The sequence below is a fragment of the Mirounga leonina genome, unplaced genomic scaffold (genome assembly GCF_011800145.1).
Source record: "Mirounga leonina isolate KUSES-001 unplaced genomic scaffold, KU_Mleo_1.0 Mir_199, whole genome shotgun sequence".
NCBI classification, from domain to species: Eukaryota; Metazoa; Chordata; class Mammalia; order Carnivora; family Phocidae; genus Mirounga; species Mirounga leonina.
Window position 1 is genome coordinate 4,028,142 of NW_023270498.1, and position 27,713 is coordinate 4,055,854.

At 39.7% G+C, this 27,713-nt stretch overlaps 1 protein-coding gene across 2 annotated transcripts in view; it reads right to left on the reverse strand.

The window, feature by feature from the left end:
- ZPBP (zona pellucida binding protein) overlaps window positions 1-27,125 on the reverse strand; it is a 139,688-nt gene extending 112,563 nt beyond the window's left edge. For both annotated transcript variants that reach the window (XM_035026471.1, XM_035026472.1), the window contains exons 1-4: window positions 26,888-27,125; window positions 25,067-25,147; window positions 14,851-14,976; window positions 5,989-6,138 (exon numbers count right to left, since the gene is read on the reverse strand). In XM_035026471.1, coding sequence (XP_034882362.1) covers window positions 5,989-6,138; window positions 14,851-14,976; window positions 25,067-25,147; window positions 26,888-27,068 — 538 coding nt within the window. In that variant the 5' untranslated portion in view covers window positions 27,069-27,125. The remainder of the gene's footprint in view (window positions 1-5,988; window positions 6,139-14,850; window positions 14,977-25,066; window positions 25,148-26,887) is intronic.
- Between the last annotated feature and the right edge of the window lie 588 nt (window positions 27,126-27,713).

The window sequence follows — 27,713 nt, forward strand, 5'->3', positions numbered from 1 at the left end:
GCTTTGCTTTTCAACATTCCTCTGGCTATGTGGGGTCTTTTCTGGTTCCATACAAATTTTAGGATTATTTGTTCCATTTCTTTGAAAAAAGTGGATGGTATTTTGATGGGGATTGCATTGAATGTGTACATTGCTCTAGGTAGCATTGACATCTTCACAATATTTGTTCTTCCAATCCATGAGCATGGAACATTTTCCATTTCTTTGTGTCTTCCTCAATTTCTTTCATGAGTATTTTATAGTTTTCTGAGTACAGATCCTTTGTCTCTTCGGTTAGATTTATTCCTAGGTATCTTACAGGTTTGGGTGCAATTGTAAATGGGATCGACTCCTTAATTTCTCTTTCTTCTGTCTTGTTGTTGGTGCATAGGAATGCCAGTGACTTCTGTGCATTGATTTTATATCCTGCCACTTTACTGAATTCCTGTATGAGTTCTAGCAGTTTTGGGGTGGAGTCTTTGGGGTTTTCCACATAAAGTATCATATCATCTGCCAAGAGTGAGAGTTTGACTTCTTCTTTGCCGATTTGGATGCCTTTGATTTCTTTTTGTTGTCTGCTTGCTGTGGCTAGGACTTCCAATACTATGTTGAATAGCAGTGGTGATAGTTCCTGCCATGCTCCTGACCTTAGGCGGAAAGCTCTCAGTTTTTCCCCATTGAGAATGATATTCACTGTAGGTTTTTCATAGATGGCTTTTATGATATTGAGGTATGTACCCTCTATGCCTATACTCTGAAGAGTTTTGATCAAGAAAGGATGCTGTACTTTGTCAAAAGCTTTTTCTGCATCTATTGAGAGGATCATATGATTCTTGTTCTTTCTTTTGTTAATGTATTGTATCACATTGATTCATTTGCGGATGTTGAACCAACCTTGCAGCCCGGGGATAAATCCCACTTGGTCGTGGTGAATAATCCTTTTAATGTACTGTTGGATCCTATTGGCTAGTATTTTGGTGAGAATTTTTGCATCCATGTTCATCAGGGATATTGGTCTGTCATTCTCCTTTTGGATGGGGTCTTTGTCTGGTTTTGGGATCCAGGTAATGCTGGCCTCATAAAATGAGTTTGGAAGTTTTCCTTCCATTTCTATTTTTTGGAACAGTTTCAGAAGAATAGGTATTAATTCTTCTTGAAATGTTTGGTAGAATTCCCCTGGGAAGCCATCTGGCCCTGGACTTTTGTTTGTTGGGAGATATTTGGTGACTGCTTCAATTTCCTTAGTGGTGATAGGTCTGTTCAGGTTTTCTATTTCTTCCTGGTTCAGTTTTGGTAGTGGATACATCTCTAGGAATGCATCCATTTCTTCCAGGTTATCTAATTTGCTGGCATAGAGTTGCTCATAATAGGTTCTTATAATTGTTTATATTTCTTTGGTGTTAGTTGTGATCTCTCCTCTTTCATTCATGATTTTGTTGATTTGGGTCATTTCTTTTTGATAAGTCTGGGCAGGGGTTTATCAATCTTGTGAATTCTTTCAAAGAACCAACTCCTAGTTTCGTTGATCTATTCTACTATTCTTTTAGTTTCTATTTCATTGATTTCTGCTCTGATCTTTATTATTTCTCTTCTCCTGCTGGGTTTAGGCTTTATTTGCTGTTCTTTCTCCAGCTCCTTTAGGTGGAGGTTAGGTTGTGTACTTGAGAACTTTCTTAATTTCTTGAGAAAGGCTTGTATTGCTATATACTTTCCTCTTAGGACTACCTTTGCTGCATCCCAAAGATTTTGAATACTTGTGTTTTCATTTTCTTTGGTTTCCATGTATTTTTTTAATTCTTCTTTAATTTCCTGGTTGACCCATTCACTCTTCAGTAGGATCCTCTTTAGCCTTGATGTATTTGAGTTCTTTCCGACCTTCCTCTTGTGATTGAGTTCTAGTTTCAAAGCATTGTGGTCTGAAAATAGGCAGGGAATGATCCCAATCTTTCGGTACCGGTTGAGACCTGATTTATAACCTAGGATGTGATCTATTCTGGAGAATGGTCCATGGGCACTAGAGAAGAATGTGTATTCCGTTGCTTTGGGATGGAATGTTCTGAATATGTCTGTGAAGTCCATTTGGTCCAGTGTGTCATTTAAAGTCTTTATTTCCTTGTTGATCTTTTGCTTAGATGATCTGTCCATTTCAGTGAGGGGGGTGTTAAAGTCCCCCACTATTATTGTATTGTTGTCGATGTGTTTCTTTGCTTTTGTTATTAATTGCCTTATATAATTGGCTGCTCCCATGTTAGGGGCATAGATATTTACAATTGTTAGATCTTCTTGTTGGATAGATTCTTTAAGTAGGATATAATGTCCTTCCTCATCTCTTATTACAGTCTTTGGTTTAAAATCTAATTTGTCTGATATAAGGAGTGCCACCCCAGCTTTCTTTTGGTGTCCATTAGCATGGTAAATGGTTTTCCACCTCCTCACTTTCAATCTGGGGGTGTCTTTGGGTCTAAAATGAGTCGCTTGCAGACAGCATATCCATGGGTCTTGTTTTTTAATCCAGTCTGATAGCCTGTGTCTTTTGATTGGGGCATTGAGCCCATTTACATTCAGGGTAACTATTGAAAGATAGGAATTTAGTGCCATTGTATTGCCTGTAAGGTGACTGTTACCGTATATTGTCTGTGTTCCTTTCTGGTCTATGTTGCTTTTAGGCTCTCTCTTTGCTTAGAGGACCCCTTTCAAGATTTCCTGTATGGCTGGTTTTGTGTTTGCAAATTCCTTTAGTTTTTGTTTGTCCTGGAAGCTTTTTATCTCTCCTTCAATTTTCAATGACACCCTAGCTGGATAGAGTATTCTTGGCTGCATATTTTTCTCATTTAGTGCTCTGAATATATCCTGCCAGTCCTTTCTGGCCTGCCAGGCCTCTGTGGATAGGTCTTTTGCCAATCTAATGTTTCTACCCTTGTAGGTTACATATCTCTCCTCCCGAGCTGCTTTCAGGATTTTCTCTTTGTCTCTGAGACTCGTAAGTTTTACTATTAGATGTCGGGGAGTTGACCTATTTTTATTGATTTTGAGAGGGGTTCTCTGTGCTTCCTGGATTTTCATGCCTGTTTCTTTCCCCAAATTAGGGAAGTTTTCTGCTATAATTTGCTCCATTATACCTTCTGCCCCTCTCTCTCTTTCTTCTTCTTCTGGGATCCCAATTATTCTAATGTTGTTTCGTCTTATGGTATCGCTTATCTCTCGAATTCTGCCCTCGTGATCCAGTAGTTGTTTATCTCTCTTTTTCTCAGCTTCTTTATTTTCCATCATTTCATCTTCTATATTACTGATTCTCTCTTCTGCCTCATTTATTCTAGCAGTTAGCCCCCCCATTTTTGATTGCACCTCATTAATAGCCTTTTTGATTTCTACTGGGATTTTAGCTCTTTTACTTCTCCAGAAAGGGTTTCTCTAATAACTTCCATATTTTCTTCAAGCCCAGCTAGTATCTTTAAAGTGATGATTCTGAACTCTAGATCTGACATCGTACTAATGTCCGTATTGAGTAGGTCCCTGGCAGTCGGTACTACCTCTTGTTCTTTTTGTTGAGGTGATTTTTTCCATCTTGTCATTTTGTGCAGAGGAGAATAGATTAATGAGAGAACAAAATGCTAGCAGAGTAACAACGTCCCCAGAAAATATACTCTAAACAAAACAGAAAAGACCTGAAGCAGTGGAAAAAGAAATGGAAAAAAGAGAAAAAAGATAAAGATAAAAACAAACAAAAACAAACAAAACAGAACAACAACAAAAAAAACCAGAATGTGATCAAATATGATCAGGCTGGTATATATATCAGTGCCACACACTAGATTTGGAGTGTATTTTGGTCTTTTAGAAGAAAGTGCCTCCCAAAATTTTAAAGAAAGAAAAACTTATATATATACAAAAATAAGGGTTGATATGATGAAGGGATGGAATATGACTGTAAAGATGGAAATTATAAAAAAATTTATAAAAGGAATTGATAAGAAGTTGTTTGAAAAAAGAAAGAAGAGGATTTAAAAAAAGAAAAAAGAAAATAAATGGGAGAGAATGTGATCAGGCAGGGGAGTAGAAAAAACCATATACTAGAGATTTAGGGTATATTTTGATTTGTTAGAAGAAACTATCTCAAAATTTTAAAGAGAGAACAACTTATATATATATATGCCAAAAATATGGGTAACTACTATGAAGGGATAGAATAGGATGCTAAAAATGAAAAATAAAAATGTTTTTTTAAAAAAAGGGATTGATATGATGTTGGTTGAAAAAGGGAAAAAGAAAAATTCAAAAAGAAATAATAAGACAAAAAGACAGTTAAAAAAATATTAACTTTAAAAGACTAAAGAATCATGGTAAAAAAGCCGTGAATTCTATGTGCAGTATTCCCCTAGCGCTGGAGTTCTGCCGTTCTCATTGATCGGTACACTTGGTCTTGGCTGGCTGTTCTCGCTGATCTTCTGGGGAGGGGCCTGTTGCCGTGGTTTCCAAATGTCTTTGCCGGAGGCGGAAATGCCCCGCCCTTGCCCGGTCCGGGCTAAGTAATCTGCTTGGGTTTGCTCTCAGGAGCTTTTGTTCCCTGCAAGCTTTCCGTACAGCTTTGCAGGCGGAGAGTGAAAACTGTGGCCTCCCAATCTCCACCCTGGAGGAGCCAGAACTCGGGGCCCCGCTCCTCAGTGAGCCCCCAGAGAAAAGCCGTCAGTCACTCCCGTCTCCCTGGTCTCCGGCCTCACTCCGTGCTCACCCGGCCTGTGACCGCGCGTTTCTATCTCTGGCACCCGACCCCGCGTGGAGTCTCCAAACCCAGCAGATCCCTGCGGTGCACTCCCGCGCAGCTCCTCCCCGGGGAGGAACGTGAGTCTCCCCTGATCTGCCGCTTGTTGGATCCCTGCTGGAGGAGCAGGGGCCCGACTGGGCCACGGATCATGGTTTATGGCAACCCCGAGCTGAGAGCCCGCGCCCGGGCTCCGCCTCTGCAGCCGGCTTCCCTGCTCCGTTACCTGGGAGCTCTGCCACACTCAGGCACCCCCGGTCTTTCTGTGACCCCGAGGGTCCTGAGTCCACACTGTCCCGGAGGGTTCCACCCCCCGCTTAGCCACCAGAGTGACGTCCCTCGGCGGAGCAGGCTTTCAAAAGTTCCGATTTTGTGCTCCGCGGCTCTATCACCTGCCAGAAGCGGCCCACGGAGGCCCCTCCCCCGCCGTCTAGCCTCCCGAATATCGCCTGGGATTCACTTCTCCGCATGTCCTACCTTCCAGAAAGTGGTCGCCTTTCTGATGAGAGAGTTGTTGCTCTTCTTTTCTTTGATCTCCTGTTGAGCTGGTAGGTGTTCAGAATGGTTTGATCCCTATCCAGCTGAATTCCTGAGAGGAGACGAAATCCAGGTCTCCTACTCCTCCGCCATCTTGCTCCGCCCCCAGATCCCTACCTTCTTGATATGGGCAGAGTCCCTTCTGCCGTTGTGAGATAGCACATTCACAGGTGCTGGAGATCAGAGAGGTGCACAGGGGAGGGCCGCTACCCTCTCTGCCGCACGTGGGCCGCCCCGGTCAGAGGGAACTTACAAGCCACCTTTGCTCCGGCTGTTCTCCTGGCCACTCCATTATCCACCCAGGTCTCCCAATCTCAAACTTCCAGAGATCAAATTGCTTTTAGAAAAGGATTTTACAGTGGCATTTCATGCTCCTGTCTGGGGGGTGGGCAGCGTGCCATCAAGCATGAAACTCAGAATTTAAAAGCAGTACAGGCTGTAATATTGTAATAATTTGAAAACACGATTTCCATAACCCCCATTTTCATTCATCAGCTTAAAACTATGTGTTCCTGTCAACTTTCCCTTGAAAAAAACAAGACCTGCCCTCACCACTAACACTTTACAGGGAACTTTGTAAAACACAGGCAAGCAGGAATTTTTCTTTAATTAGAAGACTAAAAATGACAAAGTGCCTTTAAGACAAACCTAAAGATATTAAAATATTTGAAAACATCAAGAAATGTTAAAATACAACTAAATGTACTTCTTACCATATATAACATATTTTAGTTCAAGATTTTTAACAATTTCTTCCACAGTCGGTTTATACTCCAGGAAACATGTGTACACTCCACTCATGCCCTCCTCAAAGTTCTGGAATATAAGGCTTCCTGTGGATGTGACTTGTGCAGTGCTGTTCTCTAATAAAGGAATAAGATACAGTATTTAGTTGCTTAAATGACATGACACTGAGATAAAATGACAAAGTATTTTCTTAACAGAGTCAAACCACCAAATTTACCTACAGAATCACTGAAAGGAGTTGGAGGCATAACTAGTCATTGCGTCAACTGTTGACAGCAGGTACCAGGATGACCTTCTTAATGTCTGATTTTTACTAACCAGAGTTCACCAACTGCCTAAGCAGTAAGAGACTAACAATTACATGTACTTAATGCACTTCTGATCTCCTTGCATTGACGTGGGCACTATCAGATATTCATAGATGTATGAAAACAGTAGATATCTGCATACGCTATGAAGTAATTATGTATATATGTATTTTATGGATAAGCTATGCCTTCCTGCCTTCCGTAAGCTTACAAACTACAAACTACATGAGAAAGGGAGGAATGCACCCAGAACAAAGGCTAACCCAAGATACTCAACCTTAAGGAGTGCTCAAGAAAGAAAACAGAAGATCAGATCACTGGACCTGTCCAAAGTCACACAAGCACAGAGTTGCAGCTTGAGAGTTAGGACCGGATGTAAGAGCCCTTTTGACTTCCACGTGTTTCACTACTTCAGTATCACACTGGGAGAAAGCTATGCTATGTAATGGGAAAGAGGGTGGTGTCCAGGCTTCAGACGTGGGATTTAGATATGTCTTTCTTTCTCATGAACTGTGTAAACCTCGGGTAATCCCTTAATCCTTCTGAAGTCCAGTTCCTTCATTTGTGAAACAAAGAACCATAATACACGATAGCATTACCTCCCAGGATTGTTTTCCTGTGATAAATACAACAACCGTTAAAGTACTTGAAAAAGATACAAATCCTTAAGCAATTCAAGTTGTCATTCTGAAAGTTCATAACCAGTTTTGCATTTGAAAATCATTGTATTAAAACTCACACAATAATTTAACATGGCATTCATTACGATGGAAAGCATTATCCTAGCAAATGCTTATCCCTTCTACTTTAAGTAAATAACTTATTATAAATTTCAAGTTGAGATATATTTTGAATAAATTTATTTCCTCAAAATAAGACAAAAGATGAATGTTCTTAGGAAATTTTCATTATTAATTTGTTCAATAAAAATGTGCTGGGTTTCTAGTACATGCCAAGCTCTACTTCAGATACTGAAGGAGAAATAGATAGATGGATATATTCTCCCTCAAGGATTTTACATAGAGTATTATGCCTTAAGAATTCCCATTTCTGGGGCGCCTGGGTGGCTCAGCCATTAAGCATTTGCCTTCGGCTCAGGTCATGATCCCTGGGTCCTGGGATAGAGCCCCGCATCGGGCTCCCTGCTCCGTGGGAAGTCTGCTTCTCCCCCTCCCACTCCCCGTTTGTGTTCCCTCTCTCGCTGTGTCTCTCTCTGTCGAATAAATGAAGATCTTTAAAAAAAAAAAAAAAAAAAGAATTCCCATTTCCATATCCTGGATGAAGCTGAAAAAAGGGTTATAAATTGGGACTATGTTTATACTGCAATCCCTATTTCTTCATGAGTATTTTTTGATGAAAGATTACATATTTATCATAACATGTCTCTTTTCTAAAACAGATTAAGAAGTTTTCAAATGTTTGCTATATATTTCAGCAGAGACAAACACTTGATAGTAAATACGGTAAAAGGTGTCCATATAAGTCAGTCAAAAAAGAGATATGCCGGGGCGCCTGGGTAGCTCAGTCATTAAGCATCTGCCTTCGACTCAGGTCATGATCCCAGGGTCCTGGGATCGAGCCCCGCATTAAGACTCCCTGCTCCACGGGAAGCCTGCTTCTCCCTCTCCCACTCCCCCTGCTTGTGTTCCCTCTCTCACTGTCTCTCTCTCTAATAAATAAATAAAATCTTTTAAAAAAAATAATAGAAAAGAAGAAGAGATATGCCATACGATTTCACTCATAACATGGAATTTAAGAAACAAAACAAATGAGTATAGGGAAAAGGGAAGAGAGAGAGAGAGAGAGAGAGAGAGAGAGAGAGAGGGGCAAACCAAGAAAGATTCTTAACTCTACAGAACAAACTGACGGTCACCAGAGGGGAGGTAGGTGGGGAGATGGATGAAATGGGTGAGGGATTAGTGCACTTGTGATGAGCACTGGGTTTTGTATGGAAGTGTTGAATCACTAAATTGTACACCTGAAACTAATACTACACTGTATGTTAACTGGAACTTAAATAAAAACTTAAAAAATAATGAAGAGTTCATACCCATTCTTCTCAAACTATAAAGAAAAAAAAAGTGCCCACAGATTTTAAATACCATGATGTCAATGAGGCTATGCATTCTTGGCAATAATTTGTAATGAAATTTTCCCAATCCAAAAGTATCAATTAATAAGTGCATTAATACATATTTGAATGCCTACTACAATGCTAAATATTAGGACGGCCAGAAAAGCAAGTAGCATATGATACATAATAAAACACCCTCTCAGTTTCTTATTTTAAAAAAATTAAAAGTGGCACACTTGAAAAGATACCCAGAGGATTTCACAGCCAAGAGAAAAAGCCATTCTATAACACCACTTAAAAAATGACTTTTAAGTAACTAAGTTTGAATGGAAATTTCATGATGCCAAGGGATATTACTATAACAACTCATACAACAGCAGATAGTCAGTGAATAATTGAATTAGTACTTCTTTCTCTACAACTTAGCTTGATCATCTAAGAATTCAGAGTTGGACTGGATTGCCCGAAGTCCATGTCTTAGAGCTCTAAAATTACATGGTAAAATTTAAGTACAATTTCACTACAACTTACTATTTTTAAAAATAGGCTTACACTTTTGGTTTCTGCTCAGATATCGAAGTTGACTATGAGAACATCAATCCCACTATTACAATAAGGAAAAAGACAAACCGTCAATTAACAACTTTTCTTGAGCCTATCAAAAGATCACGGTGGGAAGGCACCCAACAAACCTGAAATCTGGGGACAGTGACCTATAAATAGAACGAGGACCCAAGCATTTAAGAAGACTCAGCTAAGAGTTTGCAGTGAATTGCTAAAAGCCAAGTGTCAACAAGTGTGAACATGTGAGGCTTCTGAGGACCACAGATACTACGGTGGAAGAAGGCGGGGGTGTTACACCCTCTTACAGGCCCTACCTTCAGCAACAACTGAGCGATCAAATGGGAGGTGAGGGGAATCTTGAGCAAGACTCCCATTGGGTTCTGGCTAGAGGAGGGGCCCCAGCAACCCTTTCAAAAGTCTACCCACACCCCTTTCCCCCACTTTCTGGTAAGGAACAATGCTTTAATCTAGAGGGAGAGAAGGAACAAAAATAGTCACCTGGGGCACTGTGGAAACTTGGTACCACTAGGGAAGGAAACAGGAAGGGAAAAAAAGAGCTTCATTCTTGAAGAAGAGTTAGCAAGAAGTCACTAGGCCAACACTAAAGCTGGAGAAGGGGTTAGAGCATTTGTGATGGCCACCCCCCCACCACAAGACCCAGGGATGCCATACTTGCCAAAAACTAAGCTTAACCAAACATCAAAGACCGGCCCTCTCCCTCAACTACCCATCAGTAATAAGAATCTAGTAAAAATGCAGTGCAATCAAATTAGAAGAACTGCAAGAAAGAGATTCTTTCCAGATAATTTTTTTTTTTTTTAAAGGGGAAACCAAAGCCAAGGAAAGATTAGACATTGGGGAACAATAACTTCTCATGAATCAGCCTACACCTAAAACTATCTTTTAAGTTATCTGAAGCTTTCAATAATCACTACAACAACCAATATTAAACCTAGACAAATTCTTGACTAGATTAACACAAACTCATAATACTAAAGACAAAATACTATTTTAAAATATATATTTTATTTATTTGAGACAGAGAGTGTGTGTGCAAGAGAGAGAGAATACATGAGCAGGGGCAGAAGGAGAAGAGCAGCAGACTCCCCTGCTGAGCAGGGAGCCCGATGCGGGGCTCAATCCCAGAACCCTGGGATGACCTGAGCCGAAGGCAGACACTTAATTGACTGAGCCACCCAGGCGCCCTGACATAACACTATTTTTAAAAAGGTGTTGATCTCAAAACATAAAAATACTTACTATCTACTGTCTTATTCAAGATGTCCAACTTTAACAAAAAATTAGAAGGCTAGAAAAGAAGTGGCACATTTCCAAAATGCCAAACAATATATAGAGGCAGACTCTTAAATGACAAAGAGATCACAAATATTAGACAGTTAATTTAAAATAACAGTGACAGGGGCGCCTGGGTGGCTCAGTTGTGAAGCGTCAGCCTTTGGCTCGGGTCATGATCCCAGGGTCCTGGGATGGAGCCCCGCATCGGGCTCCCTGCTCGGCGGGAAGCCTGCTTCTCCCTCTCCCGCTCCCCCTGCTTGTGTTCCCTCTCTCGCTCTCTCTCTGTCAAATAAATAAAATCTTTAAAAAATAAAATAAAATAACAATGACAAATGTACCAAAAAATTTAATGGAAAACATAGATAATATGCAATACCGGATAGGAGAGATTTCAACAGAGACTGAAACTATAAGAAAGAATTAAATGAAAATGCTAGAACTAATAGCAAAACAAAATGAACAACAACAGACACACACAAAAACCCCACAGTTTCACACAGATGAAGTATTCCTTCTATGGGCTTGTAAAAAGCTTGACAGCTAAGGAAAAAATCAATGAACCTGAAGATAGGTCAAAGAAACAACCCAACCTGAATCACAAAGAGAAAAAAATAAAACACCCGCCACCACCACCACCAAGGAGAAAGAATCCAAGAGCTGTGGAACAATATCATATAGTGTTAAGTCTGTGTCACAGAAATCTCAGGAGAGGAGGGACAGCATGGGACAGAATAAATACTTGAAGACATAATGGCTAAGAATTTTCAAAAATTAATGGCAAATACCAAACTAAATGTCCAAGAAGCTTAGAGAACACTAAGCAGAATAAATATAAAAGACAAAAAAGAGGTATATAATCACTGAAAACGAAAGGCAAAGAAAAAATCTTCAAGTCCGTTAGAAAAAGTGACACAATGTCTACAGAGGGACTGGGATAAGATTACAGCAGACTTCTCATTAGAAAACATGCAAGCAAAAAGAATGCAGAAGGGCATCTTTAGAATGCTGAAAGAAAAAACCTGTCAATCCAGAATTCACAACCAGCACAAGATAAGCAAACTTAACCCAAATCATACAGAAGAAAGAAAATAATAAAAACAAAAACAGAGACCAATGAAATTGAAAACAAAAAATAAGAGAAAAATCAAACCAACAGCTGGTCCTTTGAAAAGACTGATAAAATTGTTAAACCTGTATCCAGAGAGACCAAAAGGAAAGGGAAAGATACAGCCAATATCAAGCAGAATGGAGCACATCATCCAGATCCTGAATATATTAAAGAAAGTATCACAAACTACTTAATGCTCACAAATTCAACAAGTTGAAAGAAGACTCTAAATTGGACAAATTCTTTAAAAGATACAAAATACAGAAACTCACAAAATGGTGAGAAAGGAAAAATCCTATTCCTACCTCATTTAGATTATACCTGTGAACTTTGAAGCCAGACTTCAAGGCACATGATTTCAGGTAAGTACCTTCTTCTCTCAATGCCTGTTTTTTCACATATAAAATGGAGGAAATGACTGTACTTGCTGAAGAAGGCTGCCCAAAAAATTAAATAACTAGTATGTGTATGTGTGGGTGTATTTAGGTACAGGACAAATACAAAAAGAAAAGCTAGGGAATAATACTATAAAAGGTCAGGGTACTGTTTACCTAACAGGGATTTGGGGACAAAAGAATAGGATTTTTAAGTAACTTACTAAGAGGTGCGACAGTCTTGGTAATGGTAGATCTTGACTTGTAGGTTCTAGGATGTTTGTCTTATTGTGTGTCATAACTTGCATATATCTTATATACATTTGTATATATGAACTGCTTCACTCCATAAAAAAATAGTCAGGTAGAATAAAATATAATCTATCATCTCATTAAAAATAAGAGTGTAGTTACAGGGTAAAATTCAACAGATATACATGCATGTGTTTATATATGTTCAGAAAAGTGGGAAGTCCACACACCAGAATGAGTTAAATCATCAGAATGGAAGAAGAGCTGGAGTAAGAGGTACAGGTCTTTGTGCAAAAAATGCATTACATTTGTAAATAAAAAATATTGAAGGAGGGGTGCCTGGGTGGCTCAGCCAGTTGAGCTTCCAAATCTTGATTTGGGGTCAGGTCATGATCTCAGGGTCATGGAATTGAGCCCTGTGTCAGGCTCCATGCTTAGCATGGAGCCTGCTTAGGATTCTCTCTCTCTCCTTCTCCTTCTGCCTCTCCTCTGCCCATGTGCTCTCTGTCTCTCTTAAAAAAAAAAGAGAGAGAGAGAGAAATGGGGAGGGAGTGGGGGCTGAGAGAGAGAGAAGGTGGGGAGAGGGAAGGAGAAAGAGACCAAATCTAAGACTGGTCCCCTATATTTTATAACCCATCTAAACAATCTGGGTATTTCTCTCCAGGAGAATGTGCAAGTAATTACATAATCACATGATTTCATTTGTTCAATTTTAGGAAAACTCACTTTGGAATATTCACAAAAAGATAACTAAGTACAGTGCAGTTTAATCTAGATTCCAAAGAGATTCTCCACTTTTTAAGCTGTAAGAAAATTAGACAACATTTCCAGTTCTTTCTGAAATCATAATGATAGTACAACAAATGAGCTTTAAAACTGGCAGACAGTGAATTATGGTGCGATCATGTACTGCAAACTAAAATGTGATCATGATGTCAGAATACCAGAATTTCCTGAGAATAGTTTTTATAAATAAAAAAACACGGTATTAATATGATTTTATTATAACTACATTTCTGAACATCTATCTTCCATTATGAAAGTGAATAAAATAAATTATTGCTCCTAGTTGAAGGTTTCAAAATTCAATCATATACTATATTTTGCAAGATAAACTACAAGACTGGCATGGCATCTTAGAGAAGAAAATGTTTCAGATTTCAATCTCCAAATCAAAGGAGTGACATTTGTTACAATACAACAATTCAATACTTAGATGCTTCTGTTTTTGAACTGACAGCGTTTTCACACCAAGTGTAAACGTATTTAACAGACGTGTCAGCGTGACATACGTGCTATTACAGAGCAGTAAAGATAAAACCCAGTTACACTTTCAGTACTCGATGTTTTCATACCTGGCCCATGTCACGAATTTATATTAAGTGCACAATCTCTTAGCATCTCCGTTACCGATCTCTGCTAATTCCCTCCTCCTGCATTACCACAGTCAGGCAGAGATATCAGGCTTGATCTTCGCATTTCCCACAAAGCCTAGCGCAATGGCACCCACCAGGCGGTCACTCACTAATTAAGAACTGAGTAATTCACTCTGAAGAACCACGTCACCCAAAGAGAGGAGTACCTCTTTAAACCTTAAGCTACTTTAGAATCAGCATAAATATTATAGAAATATACAGCTGAGATCATTCAAGTATACGAAAATGTGAATTAACATATTACAAAGTAAGTCTATTTCCAATGAACATTTCCTCAGCAAGTGTTGATATGAATATACTGCTTTCCCACAACCAACATAACAAAACAAACGTGTAGGTTTTTGTCCACAGGCACTCTCTCAAAATACCAATAGGATTTAAAGAAGGAAGGAAGGAAGGAAATTTGGTGAATAGAGCAATAAAGAAAACTTCCTCAGAAAGGATGCAAAAATAATTGTTTCATTGAACAGATCTTCAGGATGAAAATTCATTAAGTTGGGTATTTATCAAGGCTGAAAACAAGAACACATAAGCTAATTTATATTTTTTAAATTACGCTGCAAAAACAAACCAGCTTTTAGCAAAAGAAAAATTAGAATAAAACTAAGATCTGCATTTCAAAACAACAAAAGAAGTTGAATAGAGAAAATGATCACATCAGTCATACCAATAGTAATCTCTATGTGGAAAAAAAAAAGTATCTTACTGACAGTAAGATCTTGTTTTCTCAAAACTTTGTTGAAAACTGTAAGGCTACCATTAGATGGGTTTCAAGTCTACCTTCTCCTCTGGATGAACACCTGAGTACCAAGTTCCCTCTTTTGTAAGCACAGCACCAATAATATATTAATACACAATCACTGTCAAACCATGCAGCGTATCTAAAAGCGTGTTTTTAATACTAAAATACTCAATGTTAAATTTAGTCTTTTTTTCCTTAATGGATAATAATATTTAATTCAAGTATAATCCACATGGGTATGGATTTTAGTCAGAAAGAAATATAAGACCAAAAAATGTAAAACTCTAACTACTAATAAAGTCTCAAATTGTCCCAAAGTGGGGCCGTAGAAAAACAAACAAAACCATATTTGTATATCTGTAGCTCAAGGGGTTCATTTGTATTTTTAACAAAAACCAGAATTATATCTGCTTCTTCATACACACTTGACTAAGAAAAGTCTGACTGAGGTAACCAAAATGACTTTATGAACTTTAAAAAAAAGTCACATTTTTGTGGAATATAGCTGCCTAGAGAACTCTACACACACACTGTGAAACTCTCACTCCAAAGGGAAATCAAAAGGGAAAAACTTGAGGAAACAGATACATATATAAGAGATACGAATATTCTCTTTGTTCTGCATATATTTCAGATATATTAATGTAATTATGATAATTGAAACAAAAGCCTACCTGAAATAATTTTTCCTCTTGGCCCATGCCATTGGAATGATGGATCTATCATTTCCGAATTTCGCAGTCGTGGCGTAACACATAACACATGTGGACTCTTTTGATGAAGCATAACATATACTTTCACTGAAAATACAATATTAAAATGTTCCAATAATATTTATATTCTTTCATGCTCTATAATGCCTCACATTTTTGTAGTTCGGGCTGCATGTTTCATAACTTTTCTCTGGGTTATTGCAATTACTTGATGAAAACTAAATTTCTTTGCAGTCCATGTAATAACTAACACTCAAAAGTATATACATGTATTTTATTTGGGGGTGTGTGTATGTCTCAATCTGAAAATAATGCACTGGTCTTTTTATGAAGAGTTCATTATACTAACTTATTTTATTCTCAGAACATTATTTTAATTACAAAGAATTAAGACAATTATAAACTATTGAGACTTTATCTTAGTTTTTCAAAGATACCAAACCTGAAAGGAATCAATAAAATTGTTTAGATTACAGAAATAACAGATTATTCACAATGATGTATTGAACTGAAAAATTATGTAATTAAAAAGTCAATAAATACATGCTATGATTTTAATTACTAAGCATTTTTCCCGCTTTGCTTTATTTTTTTGAACATTTATTTATTTATTTGTGAGAGACAGCATGAGCCGGGGGAGGGACAGAAGGAGAGGTAGAAGCAGACACCCTGATGAGCAGGGAGTCCCTGATGGGGCCTGATCCCAGAGTCCTGGGATCATGACCTGAGCCAAAGGCAGACACCTTCTGAGCCACCCAGGTGCCCCTCTCACTTTGCTTCAAAATTTAAAGAATACTGATCATTAAACAAGCAAAAATAGAGATACAAAAGGAATACAGTAAAGATTCAATTATCTTGAATTTACTCATAAGTAAGCCTTCAGAAAAGGTTCCGGTTAAGTCCTCAATAATTGCAGGCTGACCCTTCATTGATTCACCAAATACAGAGATCCAGTATGTGATCCAGTAAAATAAAAATTGTACTTAAAAATCGAAATTTTTCTTAAGTTTAAAGAGACTGTCTCTCAAGTTTCACCACATAGCATGCCGTTTACTGAATGTAGCTTTTAGACAAATACTCTTTCATAGGTTAAGAAAGTCCCCCTGTATTCTTGGTTATTTGTTTTTATCATTAACTGGTGTTGAATTTTAACAAATTTTTTCCTATACTGAATGAGGTGATCATTTTTTTTTTCTTGAATATTTTAATGGAATGTTTGATAATAGTATTGCTTTTCTAGAATTGCTTTCCTGGAATAATTCTAACTGATCATGCTCTTTTATTTAAATACTGCTAAATTCAGGGGACGCCTAGGTGGCTCAGTCAGTTAAGCAGTCTCAGCTCAGATCATGATCTCATGCGTCATGAGATCAAGCCCCACATGGTGCTTCCACTCAGCGGGGAGTCTGCTTGAGATTGTCTCCCTCTGCCCTTCCCCCCTCAAATGCACTCTCTCCCCCTCTGTCTCTCAAATAAATAAATCTTTTTAAAAAAATAAACAAATAAATAAATACGGTTGGATGCATTTTGCAAATATTATTCCTGGGATAGCTGTACCTATATTCAGAAATACAACTGTGTATAATTTTTATACCATCTTTGTCCTTTTTCAATTTCAGTATCAAAGTTATTTAGAATTTAGTATTATTAAGGAAGGTATCTAAAGTTGTAATAGCCACATAAAATCAACTGGGCAGATTTTCTTTCATAAATTTTCTCTGAAAGAATATGGAAAGTGTTCTTTGTCTTTGGAAAACTGTTTAGCCTGGTACTTTTTTTTTTTTTTGGCAATGGGGAAAAAGGTGAAAAACAAATTTTTGATTATCAATCAGGAAAACATAATTATTATAAAATTTATATTTTATTACAGTTGTTCATTTAAAGTTTATTAACATAAAATTATTCAAAGTATTAAGTTGTAATTTTATAAAGTTCAGCATACTTTTATCAACTCCTGGCATTTTTTTGTACTTCCGTTACTCATGAAACATTTGTCAAAAGCTCACCTACCAACCGTTCCAAAGACAGCTTTTGGTTCCATTAAACCTACTGTTCTTCTCTGATCTCTTTTCTTTCTTTCCTACTTGCTTCAGTTAATTTCCACTTCTTTTTTCTAACTTCTTGGATACGTGTTTATTTTAGACTGTTGTCACTACTCAGCCTGACTTACTGGCTCTTCTGGCATGATCTGTCTGTTACATATCTCCTTACACCTCTTCGCAAACTATTTGCCCTCGGGACGCCAAACTACTCAGACTGCCCTAAGCAGCACACTGAACCGTTCTTCCATGGTTTTACTCGGGCAGGTATCTAAATGCCTCCTCTGTGGCACCTGAGCACGGGTATACCCTTCCTGGTCTGCCCTTCCTCTAGCCTCCACTAACCTCTGTACATATTTAAATCAAAGAAAACATAACTGAACCCAGAAGTTTCCTAATACAAGATCAACACACAGAAGTAAATAATGCCCCTGTACATCAGTAATAATGCATTAAATCATGTAATAAAAAAGAAGGTAACATTTAGAGGACAATAAACAGAAGTTAATTGATAATCAAACAAGGCCACTGTGGGGAATATGCTCAAACTCCAGCGAAAGATATACACAGACCATAATGCCATAATCATGGGAGTGTACACTGTAATTTTAAAGATGCCCACTTATCCTCATGTTGATGTATACAATTAATATAGTTAAAAGTAAACTCCCAGAAGTCTTTTTTTTTGTAGTTCATGTTTATTATTATTTTTTTAATTGAAATCAGTTTCAGGTGCACAACAGTGTTTCGACCAGTCTCTACGCTATGCGGTGCTCAGCACAAGGGTAGCTACCATCCATCACCATACAATGCTTGTACAATACCACTAACTATATTCCATGTGCTGTGCCTTTCATCCCCACGAATAATTCATTCCATAACTGGAAGCCCGTATCTACTACTCCCCTTCACCCATGTTGCTCATTCCCCACACTGTCCTCCCCTCTGGCACCTATCAGTTTGTTCTCTGTATTTATCATGGGTCTATTTTATAATTTAGGCTTAAAGGTTGTAGTTTGAAAACAAAAGCTGTGATATCAGTGAAAATGGCAGAGTAAGGAACTCTAAAAATTATCTCCCTCATAAAGGTAATGCAAAAACTGGCGGAAATCGTCAGGATCAACATTTTCAGAACTCTGGAAATTAATCAAAGACTTGCAGCAACCCATGAAAAACTCATTCAAGAAAAACAACTGAATTTTAGCATGATGGGCTGAATTATGCCTCTCCCCAAATGCATATGTTTGAGCCCTAATCCCCATACTTCAGAATGTGAACATATTTGGACACAGAGTCTTTACAAAAGTAATCAACTTAAGATGAGTAATTAGGGTGAGCCCAAATCCAATGACTGATGTCTTATGAGAGGGGAAAATCTGGACACATACAAATACAGAGGGTACATGATGTGAAGAAACATAGGATGAAGATGGCCACTCAGGAGTCAAGGAAGGAGAACTGGAACAGACCCTTCCCTCACAGCCCTCAGGCAGAATCAACCCTGCCTCCATGATTGAACTTCTGGCTTCCAGAATTGGGAGACAATAAATTTTGTTGTCTAACCCACTCAGTCTCTGGTAAATTGTTACAAGGGCCTGGTGGGCTCTAGCATTGTTAAGTTTCCCCATTCCCATCTCCCTCTTCTCCCTACCCCCCCCCCCCCCCCCCGTCTGCCTTAGCTCTGGTAACCACCATGCCAATCAATGTAAGAACCAGCAGGCTGGCAGCCACTAGAGGGGCAGACAGGGTTGGAGGGACTTCAGTGCCTCCTTCCCAGAGAACTGTCATTATTTGACTTCTCTCGCCCTTTCCAGGAAGATACCACTCACCAAGTCCGTCTTCACTTGATCTAACTCAGAGCACAACCACTGTACAAAACCTTTTCCCAAAGATTATTTTTCAAAAATAATTAGAGGCTTCCATTTAACTTTGTAAATGCCGATGCAGCAGGTAACACCAAGAGGAAAAGCTGGGAACACAAGTCTATAGGAGATTTGAAAAGTTCTAACACATTCCTGGGAAAATAGAAGTCCACATGTATGCATAGAAGGAACACATGCCCAAGACTGAGCACGCTTAGTCAACACAGAATTTAAGTTCTTACCTCTGGCTGAAATTGATGCTCTGCACAGCAGACAGTGAAGGACAAAGTAATCAACTGCCTAGCTCAATGTTTAGAGTATACCACAACAAGCACATAAAGACCCTCAGCAAAGACTAGGAGACTAACTAGTTCCAGGTGTCAAAAACTCTCCACCCAATATCAGCCTAAGCTAACTGAGCAGTGACTTCAGTGGCTACATATGACAAATGACACAGAAATTAAAGAATTAGTTCAGAAAAATCATTAAACATACCAACAATAACAGACACTAACAACATTCATACCTGATTTCCAGAGTTGCTACATTAAATTACTTTAAAAGTCCAGTTTTCAACCAAAAATATGAAACATGCAAAAAAATCAAGAAAGTATTATCATAGGTAAGAAAAAAAGAAAGCAACCAATAGAAATTGCCCCTGAGGAAGCCCAAATTTTGGACTTACTGAACAAATACTTTAAATCAGTTATTTTATTTTTTTAATTTAAATTCAATTAGCCAACATGTAGGACATCATTAGTCTCAGATACAGTGTTCAATAATTTATCAGTTGCATATAATACCCAATGCTCATCACATTATGTGCCCTCCTTAATGCCCATCACACAATTATCCCATTCCCCCACCCACCACCCCTCCAGCAACTGCTTCTTAGAGTTAAGAGTCTCTCATGGTTTTTCTCCCTCTGACTTCCCCTTCAGTTTTCCCTCCCTTACCCTATGATCCTCTACACTGTTTCTTATGTTCCACATATGAGTGAAACCATATAATTGTCTTTCTCTAATTGACTTATTTCACTTAGCCTAATCCCCACCAGTCCCATCCATGTTGATGTAAAAGTTGGATATTCATCCTTTCTGATGGCTGAGTAATATTTCATTGTATATATGAACCACATCTTCTTTATCCATCTGTTGAAGGGCATCTCGGCTCCTTCCAATTTGGCTATTATGGACATTGCAGCTATGAACACTGGGGGGGGGGGTGCAGGTGCCCCTTCTTTTCACTACATCTGTATCTCCGGGGTAAATACCCAGTAGTGCAATTGCTGGGTCGCAGGGTAGCTCTATTTTTAACATCTTGAGGAACCTCCACACTGTTTTCCAGAGTGGCTGCACCAGTTTGCATTCCCACCAACAGTGTAGGAGGGTTCTCCTTTCTCTGCGTCCTCGTCAACGTTTGTTGTGTCTTGTCTTGTTAATTTTAGCCATTCTGACTAGTGTAAGGTGGTATATCATTGCGGTTTTGATTTGAATTTCCCTGATGCCAAGTGATGTGGAGCATTTTTTCATGTGTCTGGTGGCCATTTGTATGTCTTTGGAGAAATGTCTGTTCATATCTTCTGCCCATCTCTTGACTAGATTATTTGTTTTTTGGGTGTTGAGTTTAATAAGTTCTTTATAGATACCATTGACATTTTTCACAGAGCTGGAACAAATAATCCTAAAATTTGTATGGAACCAGAAAAGACCCCAAATAGCCAGAAGAATGTTGAAAAAGAAAACTAAATCAGTTATTTTAAATACGATCAAGAACATTATGTCTAAAGTACTAAAAAAAAAAGTATGAAAATGATTTCTCTCCAAAGAGTATCAATAAAGAGATAGAAGTTAAAAAAAAAAACCCAAAAGAAATTCTGCATTAAAAAGTACAATAACTGAATTGAAAAACTCACTGTAAGAATCAAAAGCAGACCTGAGCAGGCAGAAAAAAGAATCAGCAAACCTCAAGATAGATCAATTTGGGATTATCCAGTCTAAGAAAGAGGAAAAAAGAAAAATAAATGAACAGTACCCAGAGACTTGTGGGAAACCATCAAGCACGCCACTGTATACATAATACAAGTTCCACAGAAGGGTGGAAAGTATAAGAGCACAAAGAATATTTGAAGAAATAATGATAAAACTTCCCCAAACTGATGAAAAGCATCAATCTACACATCAAATAAGCTCAATGAACTCAAACTAGGATAGATTCAAAAGAGAATCACACCTAGACACATCATAATCATCTGTTAAGTCCAAAAAGACAGACTCTGGAAAGCAGCAAGAGAAGCAACTTGTTACATACACATGATCCTCAAATTAGTAGCTTATTTCTCATCAGAAACCATAATGAAAAACAAAGTCTGAATAGACCTGAAGCAAGTAAAGTGACTGAATTAATAATTAAAAATCTTCCTACAAAGAAAAGCCCAGCACCAGGTGAATTCACTGGTGAATTTCACTAAACAAGTAGAAGTCCAATTAACAACACTTCACAAACTCCTAAAAAAAAAAAACAGAAGAGGAGGGAACATGTCCCAACTTGTTCTATGAAGCCACTATTACCCTAAAACCAAAATCAGACAAAGACAACACAAGAAAACTACAGAACAATTTCCCTTATGAATACAGACCTAAAAATCCTCAGAATAGTAACAGCCAATCCTGCAGCATGGAAAAGAATTATGCATCATAATCAACCAGGATTGCATGACTTGTTCAAAATACAAAAATCAATCAATATAATACCAAATTATATCAATAGAACAAAGGACAGAAAACACACAATCATCTCAATGTATGCAGAAAAAGGATTTGACAAAATCCAACACTTCACAATAAAAGCACTCAACAAACTAGGAACAGAAGGGACTTTCTCAATCTGATAAAATTCATCTACAAAAACTCAAAAACTAATGATGTAATGTATGGTGATTAATATAATAATACAAAAAAACCAATTATCTCCATTGTGCTGTGGAAATAAAAATAAAACAATCCTGAAAAGAAAAAAACACCTCACAGGTAGGTCACATTTAATAGCGAAAGACTGAAACCTTTCCTCCCCTCTGAGATCAGAAATAAGACTTTTACCATGTGTGATGATACTGTTACCATCGGTACTGAACTGAAGATTCTAGCTAGAGCAACTGGCAAGGAAAAAAAAACAAAAGGCATCCACATTGGAAAGGGAAAAATAGAACTATATTCAGATGACATGATCTTATATCTAGAAAATCCTAAGAAATAACTCCCCTACCAACTAAAAAAAAAAATAGAGCTAATAAATGATTTAGGAAGGTGACAGAATACAACAACAATTTGAAAAATTCAATTGTATTTTTATATAATAGCAATGAACAATCCAAAACCTAAAATAAAACCGTTCCATTTACAACAACATCAAAAAGAACAAAATATTTAGGAATAAATTTAACAAAAGTGGTGCAAGACTTGTGCAATGAAAGCTATAAAACATCACTGAGGGGAGTTAAAGAAGATCTAAGTACATGGAAAGATACTCCAAGTTCATGAATTGGAAAAGTTAATATGGTTAAGTTGGTAGCACTCCCAAAATTGATCTACACTTCAAGGCAATCCCTACTAAAATCCCAATGGGCTTTTCTGCAGAAATGGACAACCTGATTCTAGCATTAATATGGAGTTGCAAGTGACCCAGCGTAGAGCCAAAACAATCTTGAGAAAGACTGAATATGAAGGACACATACTTAATGATTTCTAAACTTACTTTAAAGCAACAGAAATCAAGACAGCGTGGTACTAGCATAAGGACAGAGACAGAGATCAATGAAATAGAATTTAGAGTCCAAAAAAAAGCCCAAACATCTACCACAAACTGCTTCTCGACAGGGTACTAAGAAAATTCAATAGGGAAAGACAATATCTTGAACAAATGATGCTGGAACAACTGAATATTCACATGCAAAAGAATGAGGTTTGACCTTGATCTTGACCTTGTTTGAAATTAATCCAAAATGGATCAAAGACCTAAACATAAGAGCTAAAACTATGAAATTCTTAGAAAAAATACAGGAGTAAAACTTTATGACTGCTGAATAAGCAGTTGTTTCTGAGATACAGCACCTAACACACCAGTACCAAAGAACAAAATAGAAATTAGACTTTATCAGTTTAAAATGTGTGCTTTTAAGGACACTATCAAAAAAGTGAAAACACATTTATTCATTTGTTTGGTTTCTTAAATTTCGCAAAGTGAAATCATACGGTGTTTGTCATGCTCTGACCTATTTCACTTAGCATAATACCCTCTAGCTCCATCCGTGTCGTTGCAGATGGCAAGACTTCAGTCTTTTTTTTATGGCTGAGTAATACCCCATTGTATATATATATCACATCCTCTTAATCCTTTCATCAAAGATGGACATTTGGGCTGTTTACAAATGAACAAAGGAAAAAAAATAAGGGAGACAAAACAAGAAACAGACTCTTGACTATAGAGAACAAACAGATGGTTACCAGAGGGGAGGTGGGTGGAGGGATGGGAGAAATAGATGAAGGGGATTAGAGCACACTTACCGTGTGTGATGAGCACTAGGTAATGTACAGAATTGTTGAATCACTATATCGTACACCTGAGACTAATATAACACTTCATGTTAACTATGCTAGAACTAAAATTAAAAATTAAAAAAAATTTTTTTTTCAAGTGAAAACACAATCCACAGAATTGGAGAAAATATTTGTAAATCAAGTATCTAATAAGGGTTTGGTATCCAGAATGTATTAAAAATAACTTCCAATAGGGCGCCTGCGTGGCTCAGTCGTTAAGCGTCTGCCTTCGGCTCAGGTCATGATCCCGGGGTCCTGGGATCGAGCCCCGCATCGGGCTCCCTGCTCCGCGGGAAGCCTGCTTCTCCCTCTCCCTCTGCCCCTGCTTGTGTTCCTGCTCTCGCTATCTCTCTCTGTCAAATAAATAAGTAAAAAAAATCTTTAAAAAAAAATAAATAAAAATAAAAAATAACTTCCAATAATAATAAAACCCTCAATTAAAAAATGGGTAAAGGACTTGAACAGACATTTCTGCACAGAAGATACCCAAACGTCCATTAAACACATAAAAAGATCTTAAAAACATCATTAGACATTAGGGAAATGCAAATCAAAACCACTTGAAAATCCACTTCACACACAATAGGATGGCTATAATCAAAAAAGATAAACAGTAACAAATGTTGGCAAGGATGCTGTAAAATTTTAATCCTCATACGTTGCTGATATAAAAGTAAAATAATAAAGGCTCTTGAAGAAATAGTTTGGCAGTTCCTCAAAATGTTAAACACAGAGTTACCCTATGTTCTAAGGTATATATTCAGGAGAACTGAAAACAGATTCACACACAAACTTCTTCAGGAATGCTGGTAACAGCATTGTTCATATAGCCAAAAAGTGTAAACTGCCCCCAAATCCATCAACTGATGGATACACAAGAAGTGGTATATCCATACAATGGATTATTACTCAGCCATAAAATGGAATTATGTGCCCATACACTCTATGCCATGAATAAACCCCAAAACACTATACTAAGTGAAAGAAGCCAAATGCAAAGCACCACATCATGTAGGGATTCCACTTACATAAAATATCCAGAACAGGGAAATTAATAGGGAGAGAAAGTATATTAGTGGTTTCCAGGGGCTGGAGAGTGACCGCTTACTGGGTACGATGTTTCTTTTTGGAGCTATCAAAATGCTGTGGTATTACATAGTGATGGTTGCAAAACCTTGTCAGTGTACTAAAAACTACTGGAATGTTCACTTCAAAGGAGGAATTTTAAGCATGCAAATTTACCCCAGGAAACAAAACAAAACACCACACCACCAAAAAAGTTTTAGTTGCTATGCCTCTCATATGAGTACTGCAAAAGCTTATGAATCCAAAACCCTTTTAATATAGATCTCATCTGAAAAAAATTTTAGCATATTTGAACTGCATATGTTTAGTATTATGGCTAATAATTATATAATAACAAGCAGAAACACAATAGACAACTTTAATTAGATAGCTTCTAGAAATAATTATTTTCACCCACTTAGGCAGTTATAGCAAACAGAATCAGAGCTGGATGAATCAAACCATATGGAAATAACTCTAATCCATTTCCACAGAAGGAAAAGGGCCTTAGGAGACTAGGATGTCTGGGGAACATTAGCCTTTTGGACAAGATTCATAAAATTTAAACAAATGCTAAATAATTTCTTAAAAGTACTGAACATCTATTTATTAATACCTGGAAAATTTGATGATCCCACTATTTTCACCTTATCTTGGGTCAAGCGAAAACCTCTTGGTAATCGAATCAAAGATCCAACTATCAAAAACAAAAAGAAATGATGAGCAATCTGCCTCATTAGAAATTCCAAGATATTCAAATAGCAGAGTATCACAGTATATCTGATCTCGGTTGAAGGAGGAACGGTAAGTCAATCTCTTGCAACATCTGGCATCTCCCTTCTGACTCCACTCTCTCCCTTACGCGCCAGTGAAATTACCCTACTCACTGCGTCCCCAATTGCACCTCATCTCAGGATTTTTTCTACAACCACTCAGAATACTCTTTTCCAAAATCCAAATCCCCCACGCTTCAAGACCCAAATCACAAGTCCCTCTTCCTGCAAACCTTGTTTGTCCTTATCACTTCCCATATTCCCTTACTTCCATCATCAGCACCTCTTTCGTGGCAGTCTACATTGTATTGTATTATAGCTCTTTAGGCACGTATATAATTTTTCGTTAGATTATAAGCTCTATTGATAGCAGGATCCATTAATAGTAGGATCAATGTTTATGTCAACTTATCAAGAATCAGTACCAAGCATCCTGCACATAAGACAAACTAAATAGTAGTTAAATACGATATATTCTGAGATTCTTCAGTCATTGTTGAATGAGCAAATGGACCTAAGCGTGTACACAGACCAAGTGGTAGGAGGAGCAGTATTAAAAAAAAAACGGAATACAGCATCCACCCAAAGAACATTTAACAGAGTGGGAGGAGGGTATATTCAAAGTCAGAAGACCACTTACTGGCCTTAGGAAAGTCACCTTAAACTCTAGCATCTCCGCTTTTCTCATCTGCAAAATGAGACTGCCATCTCGGATTCACAGCTAATTATTGTAGGGACTGAACGGAAGGTGGTACAAATGCTATGTGAGTATCTTTACTACTCAGCGCTTAAGAATTAAGGCATTGCCTATTTTAGGTCTTCTGTCCTCAGGTCTCATCTTGCGACTGGATCTAAAGATCGCACACGCCACCCCCCCACCCCCCACCCCCACGACCCTATCTGGTGCAATACCATGGGCCATGGCCAAGAAGCATCCTCTCCTGCAGGCTAATTAGAGGTCATCAGCTCTCGCCTACTCAGAACGACTACGCATTCACTCCCACTTCTTTCCTTTCTCCTCCTTATCCCATGCCTTCCTCCACAATCCTTCCACATTTACTTCCTTGGAGAAGCGCTCTCGTTTCTCCTCCTTTGTACAGTTTTTAGCATTTTGACCAAATCTCTTTTGAGTTTTTTTAATCCAATACTTCATTTTTACAGTCTAACATCTGAGCACAAAATACTGCAGCCAAAACCTCCTCGGTTGCCCGACGGCGGCTGAAGCCCTCCCTTCAGTGTGCTCGCCCGAATCCACTGGGCCGTCCCAGGGTTCCCTGCATTTTGTCACTACCACCGACAGGGGGAGCTGCGGGACCCAGCAGCCGGGGGGGAGGGGGGGAGGGGTCGGCGGGGCAGCCGGGGTGGGGGGGGGGGGGGGGGGGCGGGGCAGCCGGGGGGCGGGCCAGGGAGGCGATTCGCAGCCAGGCTAACTGGACACCGTGCTCGGAGGTTGTCCCGGAGCGCTTCTGCCCGAGCGGCAACAGTCTCTCCGGTCACCGGCACCACGCGCGAGCGCAAGGTCTTCTGCAGGGTTTACGCGAACACACCCCCTCCGGCCGGTACCGGCGCTTCTTCGGTTCGGCGGGCGCACGTGACCCGGGGAGGCCAGCCCCGGGCGGGAGGGGCGCCCCGCGGAGCCCGTGGCGGCGGCGCCCACGCCTCACCTGACGGGGACGCCCGCGCCACGAAGGCGGAGAGCAGGAGGACGACCGCGGCCCAGGTGAGCGGGGAGCCCGCGGCCGGGGCCCGCCGCCAGCCCTGCCGCCGCCGCCGCCGCCGCCGGCCGGGGGCCGAGGCCTCCATCCACTCGCCGCCGCCGCCGCCGCCTGCCGACCGTCGGCGCATAAGATCGTTATGCGGCGCGCGCCCACCTGCCGGCCGGAAGTCGGCGGGCGGCGGGCCGGAAGGAAGGCCGGAAGGACGGGCCGCCACTTCCGTCGGGGCGGGGGCGGGGCGCGGCGGGCTGTCGCCTGGGCCGTGTGCTTCGACGCCAACGGAGGGCCGCAGCGCCGCCGTCCGTGCCGTCCGTGAGCGGTCCTTCGGCACCTGGGCGCCAATCAGGGGCCCTGCCGAAGGTTCTGGTGCTGGAGAAGAACCGCGGACCCCACAGCCCGCGCCCTCCCCTTTGAGTGCCCGTCGGTGGGCCGAGAGAGGCCGTTTCCGGAGCTGGCGGCCCGAGCTTCCGCACGGGGGCTGTGGGAACCGAGCGCGCGAGCGCGCGTTCCGCCCTCGCGGGTTGCCTGGCCTCGACGTCACCTGCCTGAGCTTCGTGGATGGATGGGCCCCGGGTGGGGGTCTGCGCACGCGCAGCGGTGCGGCCGGAAGTCAGACCCGTAAGCCCCGCAGAGAGGCTTAGTGGGCGGGACAGAGCGGGTCGACTTCCGTGCGGCGCTCGGCCTGTACGTGAAGTACGTGAAGACGCCTGTCTGCATTTCCGGCCGGAACGTGTTGAGAGCGTCGTGCCTCGGGCCCGCGGCGGGAAGGACGGGC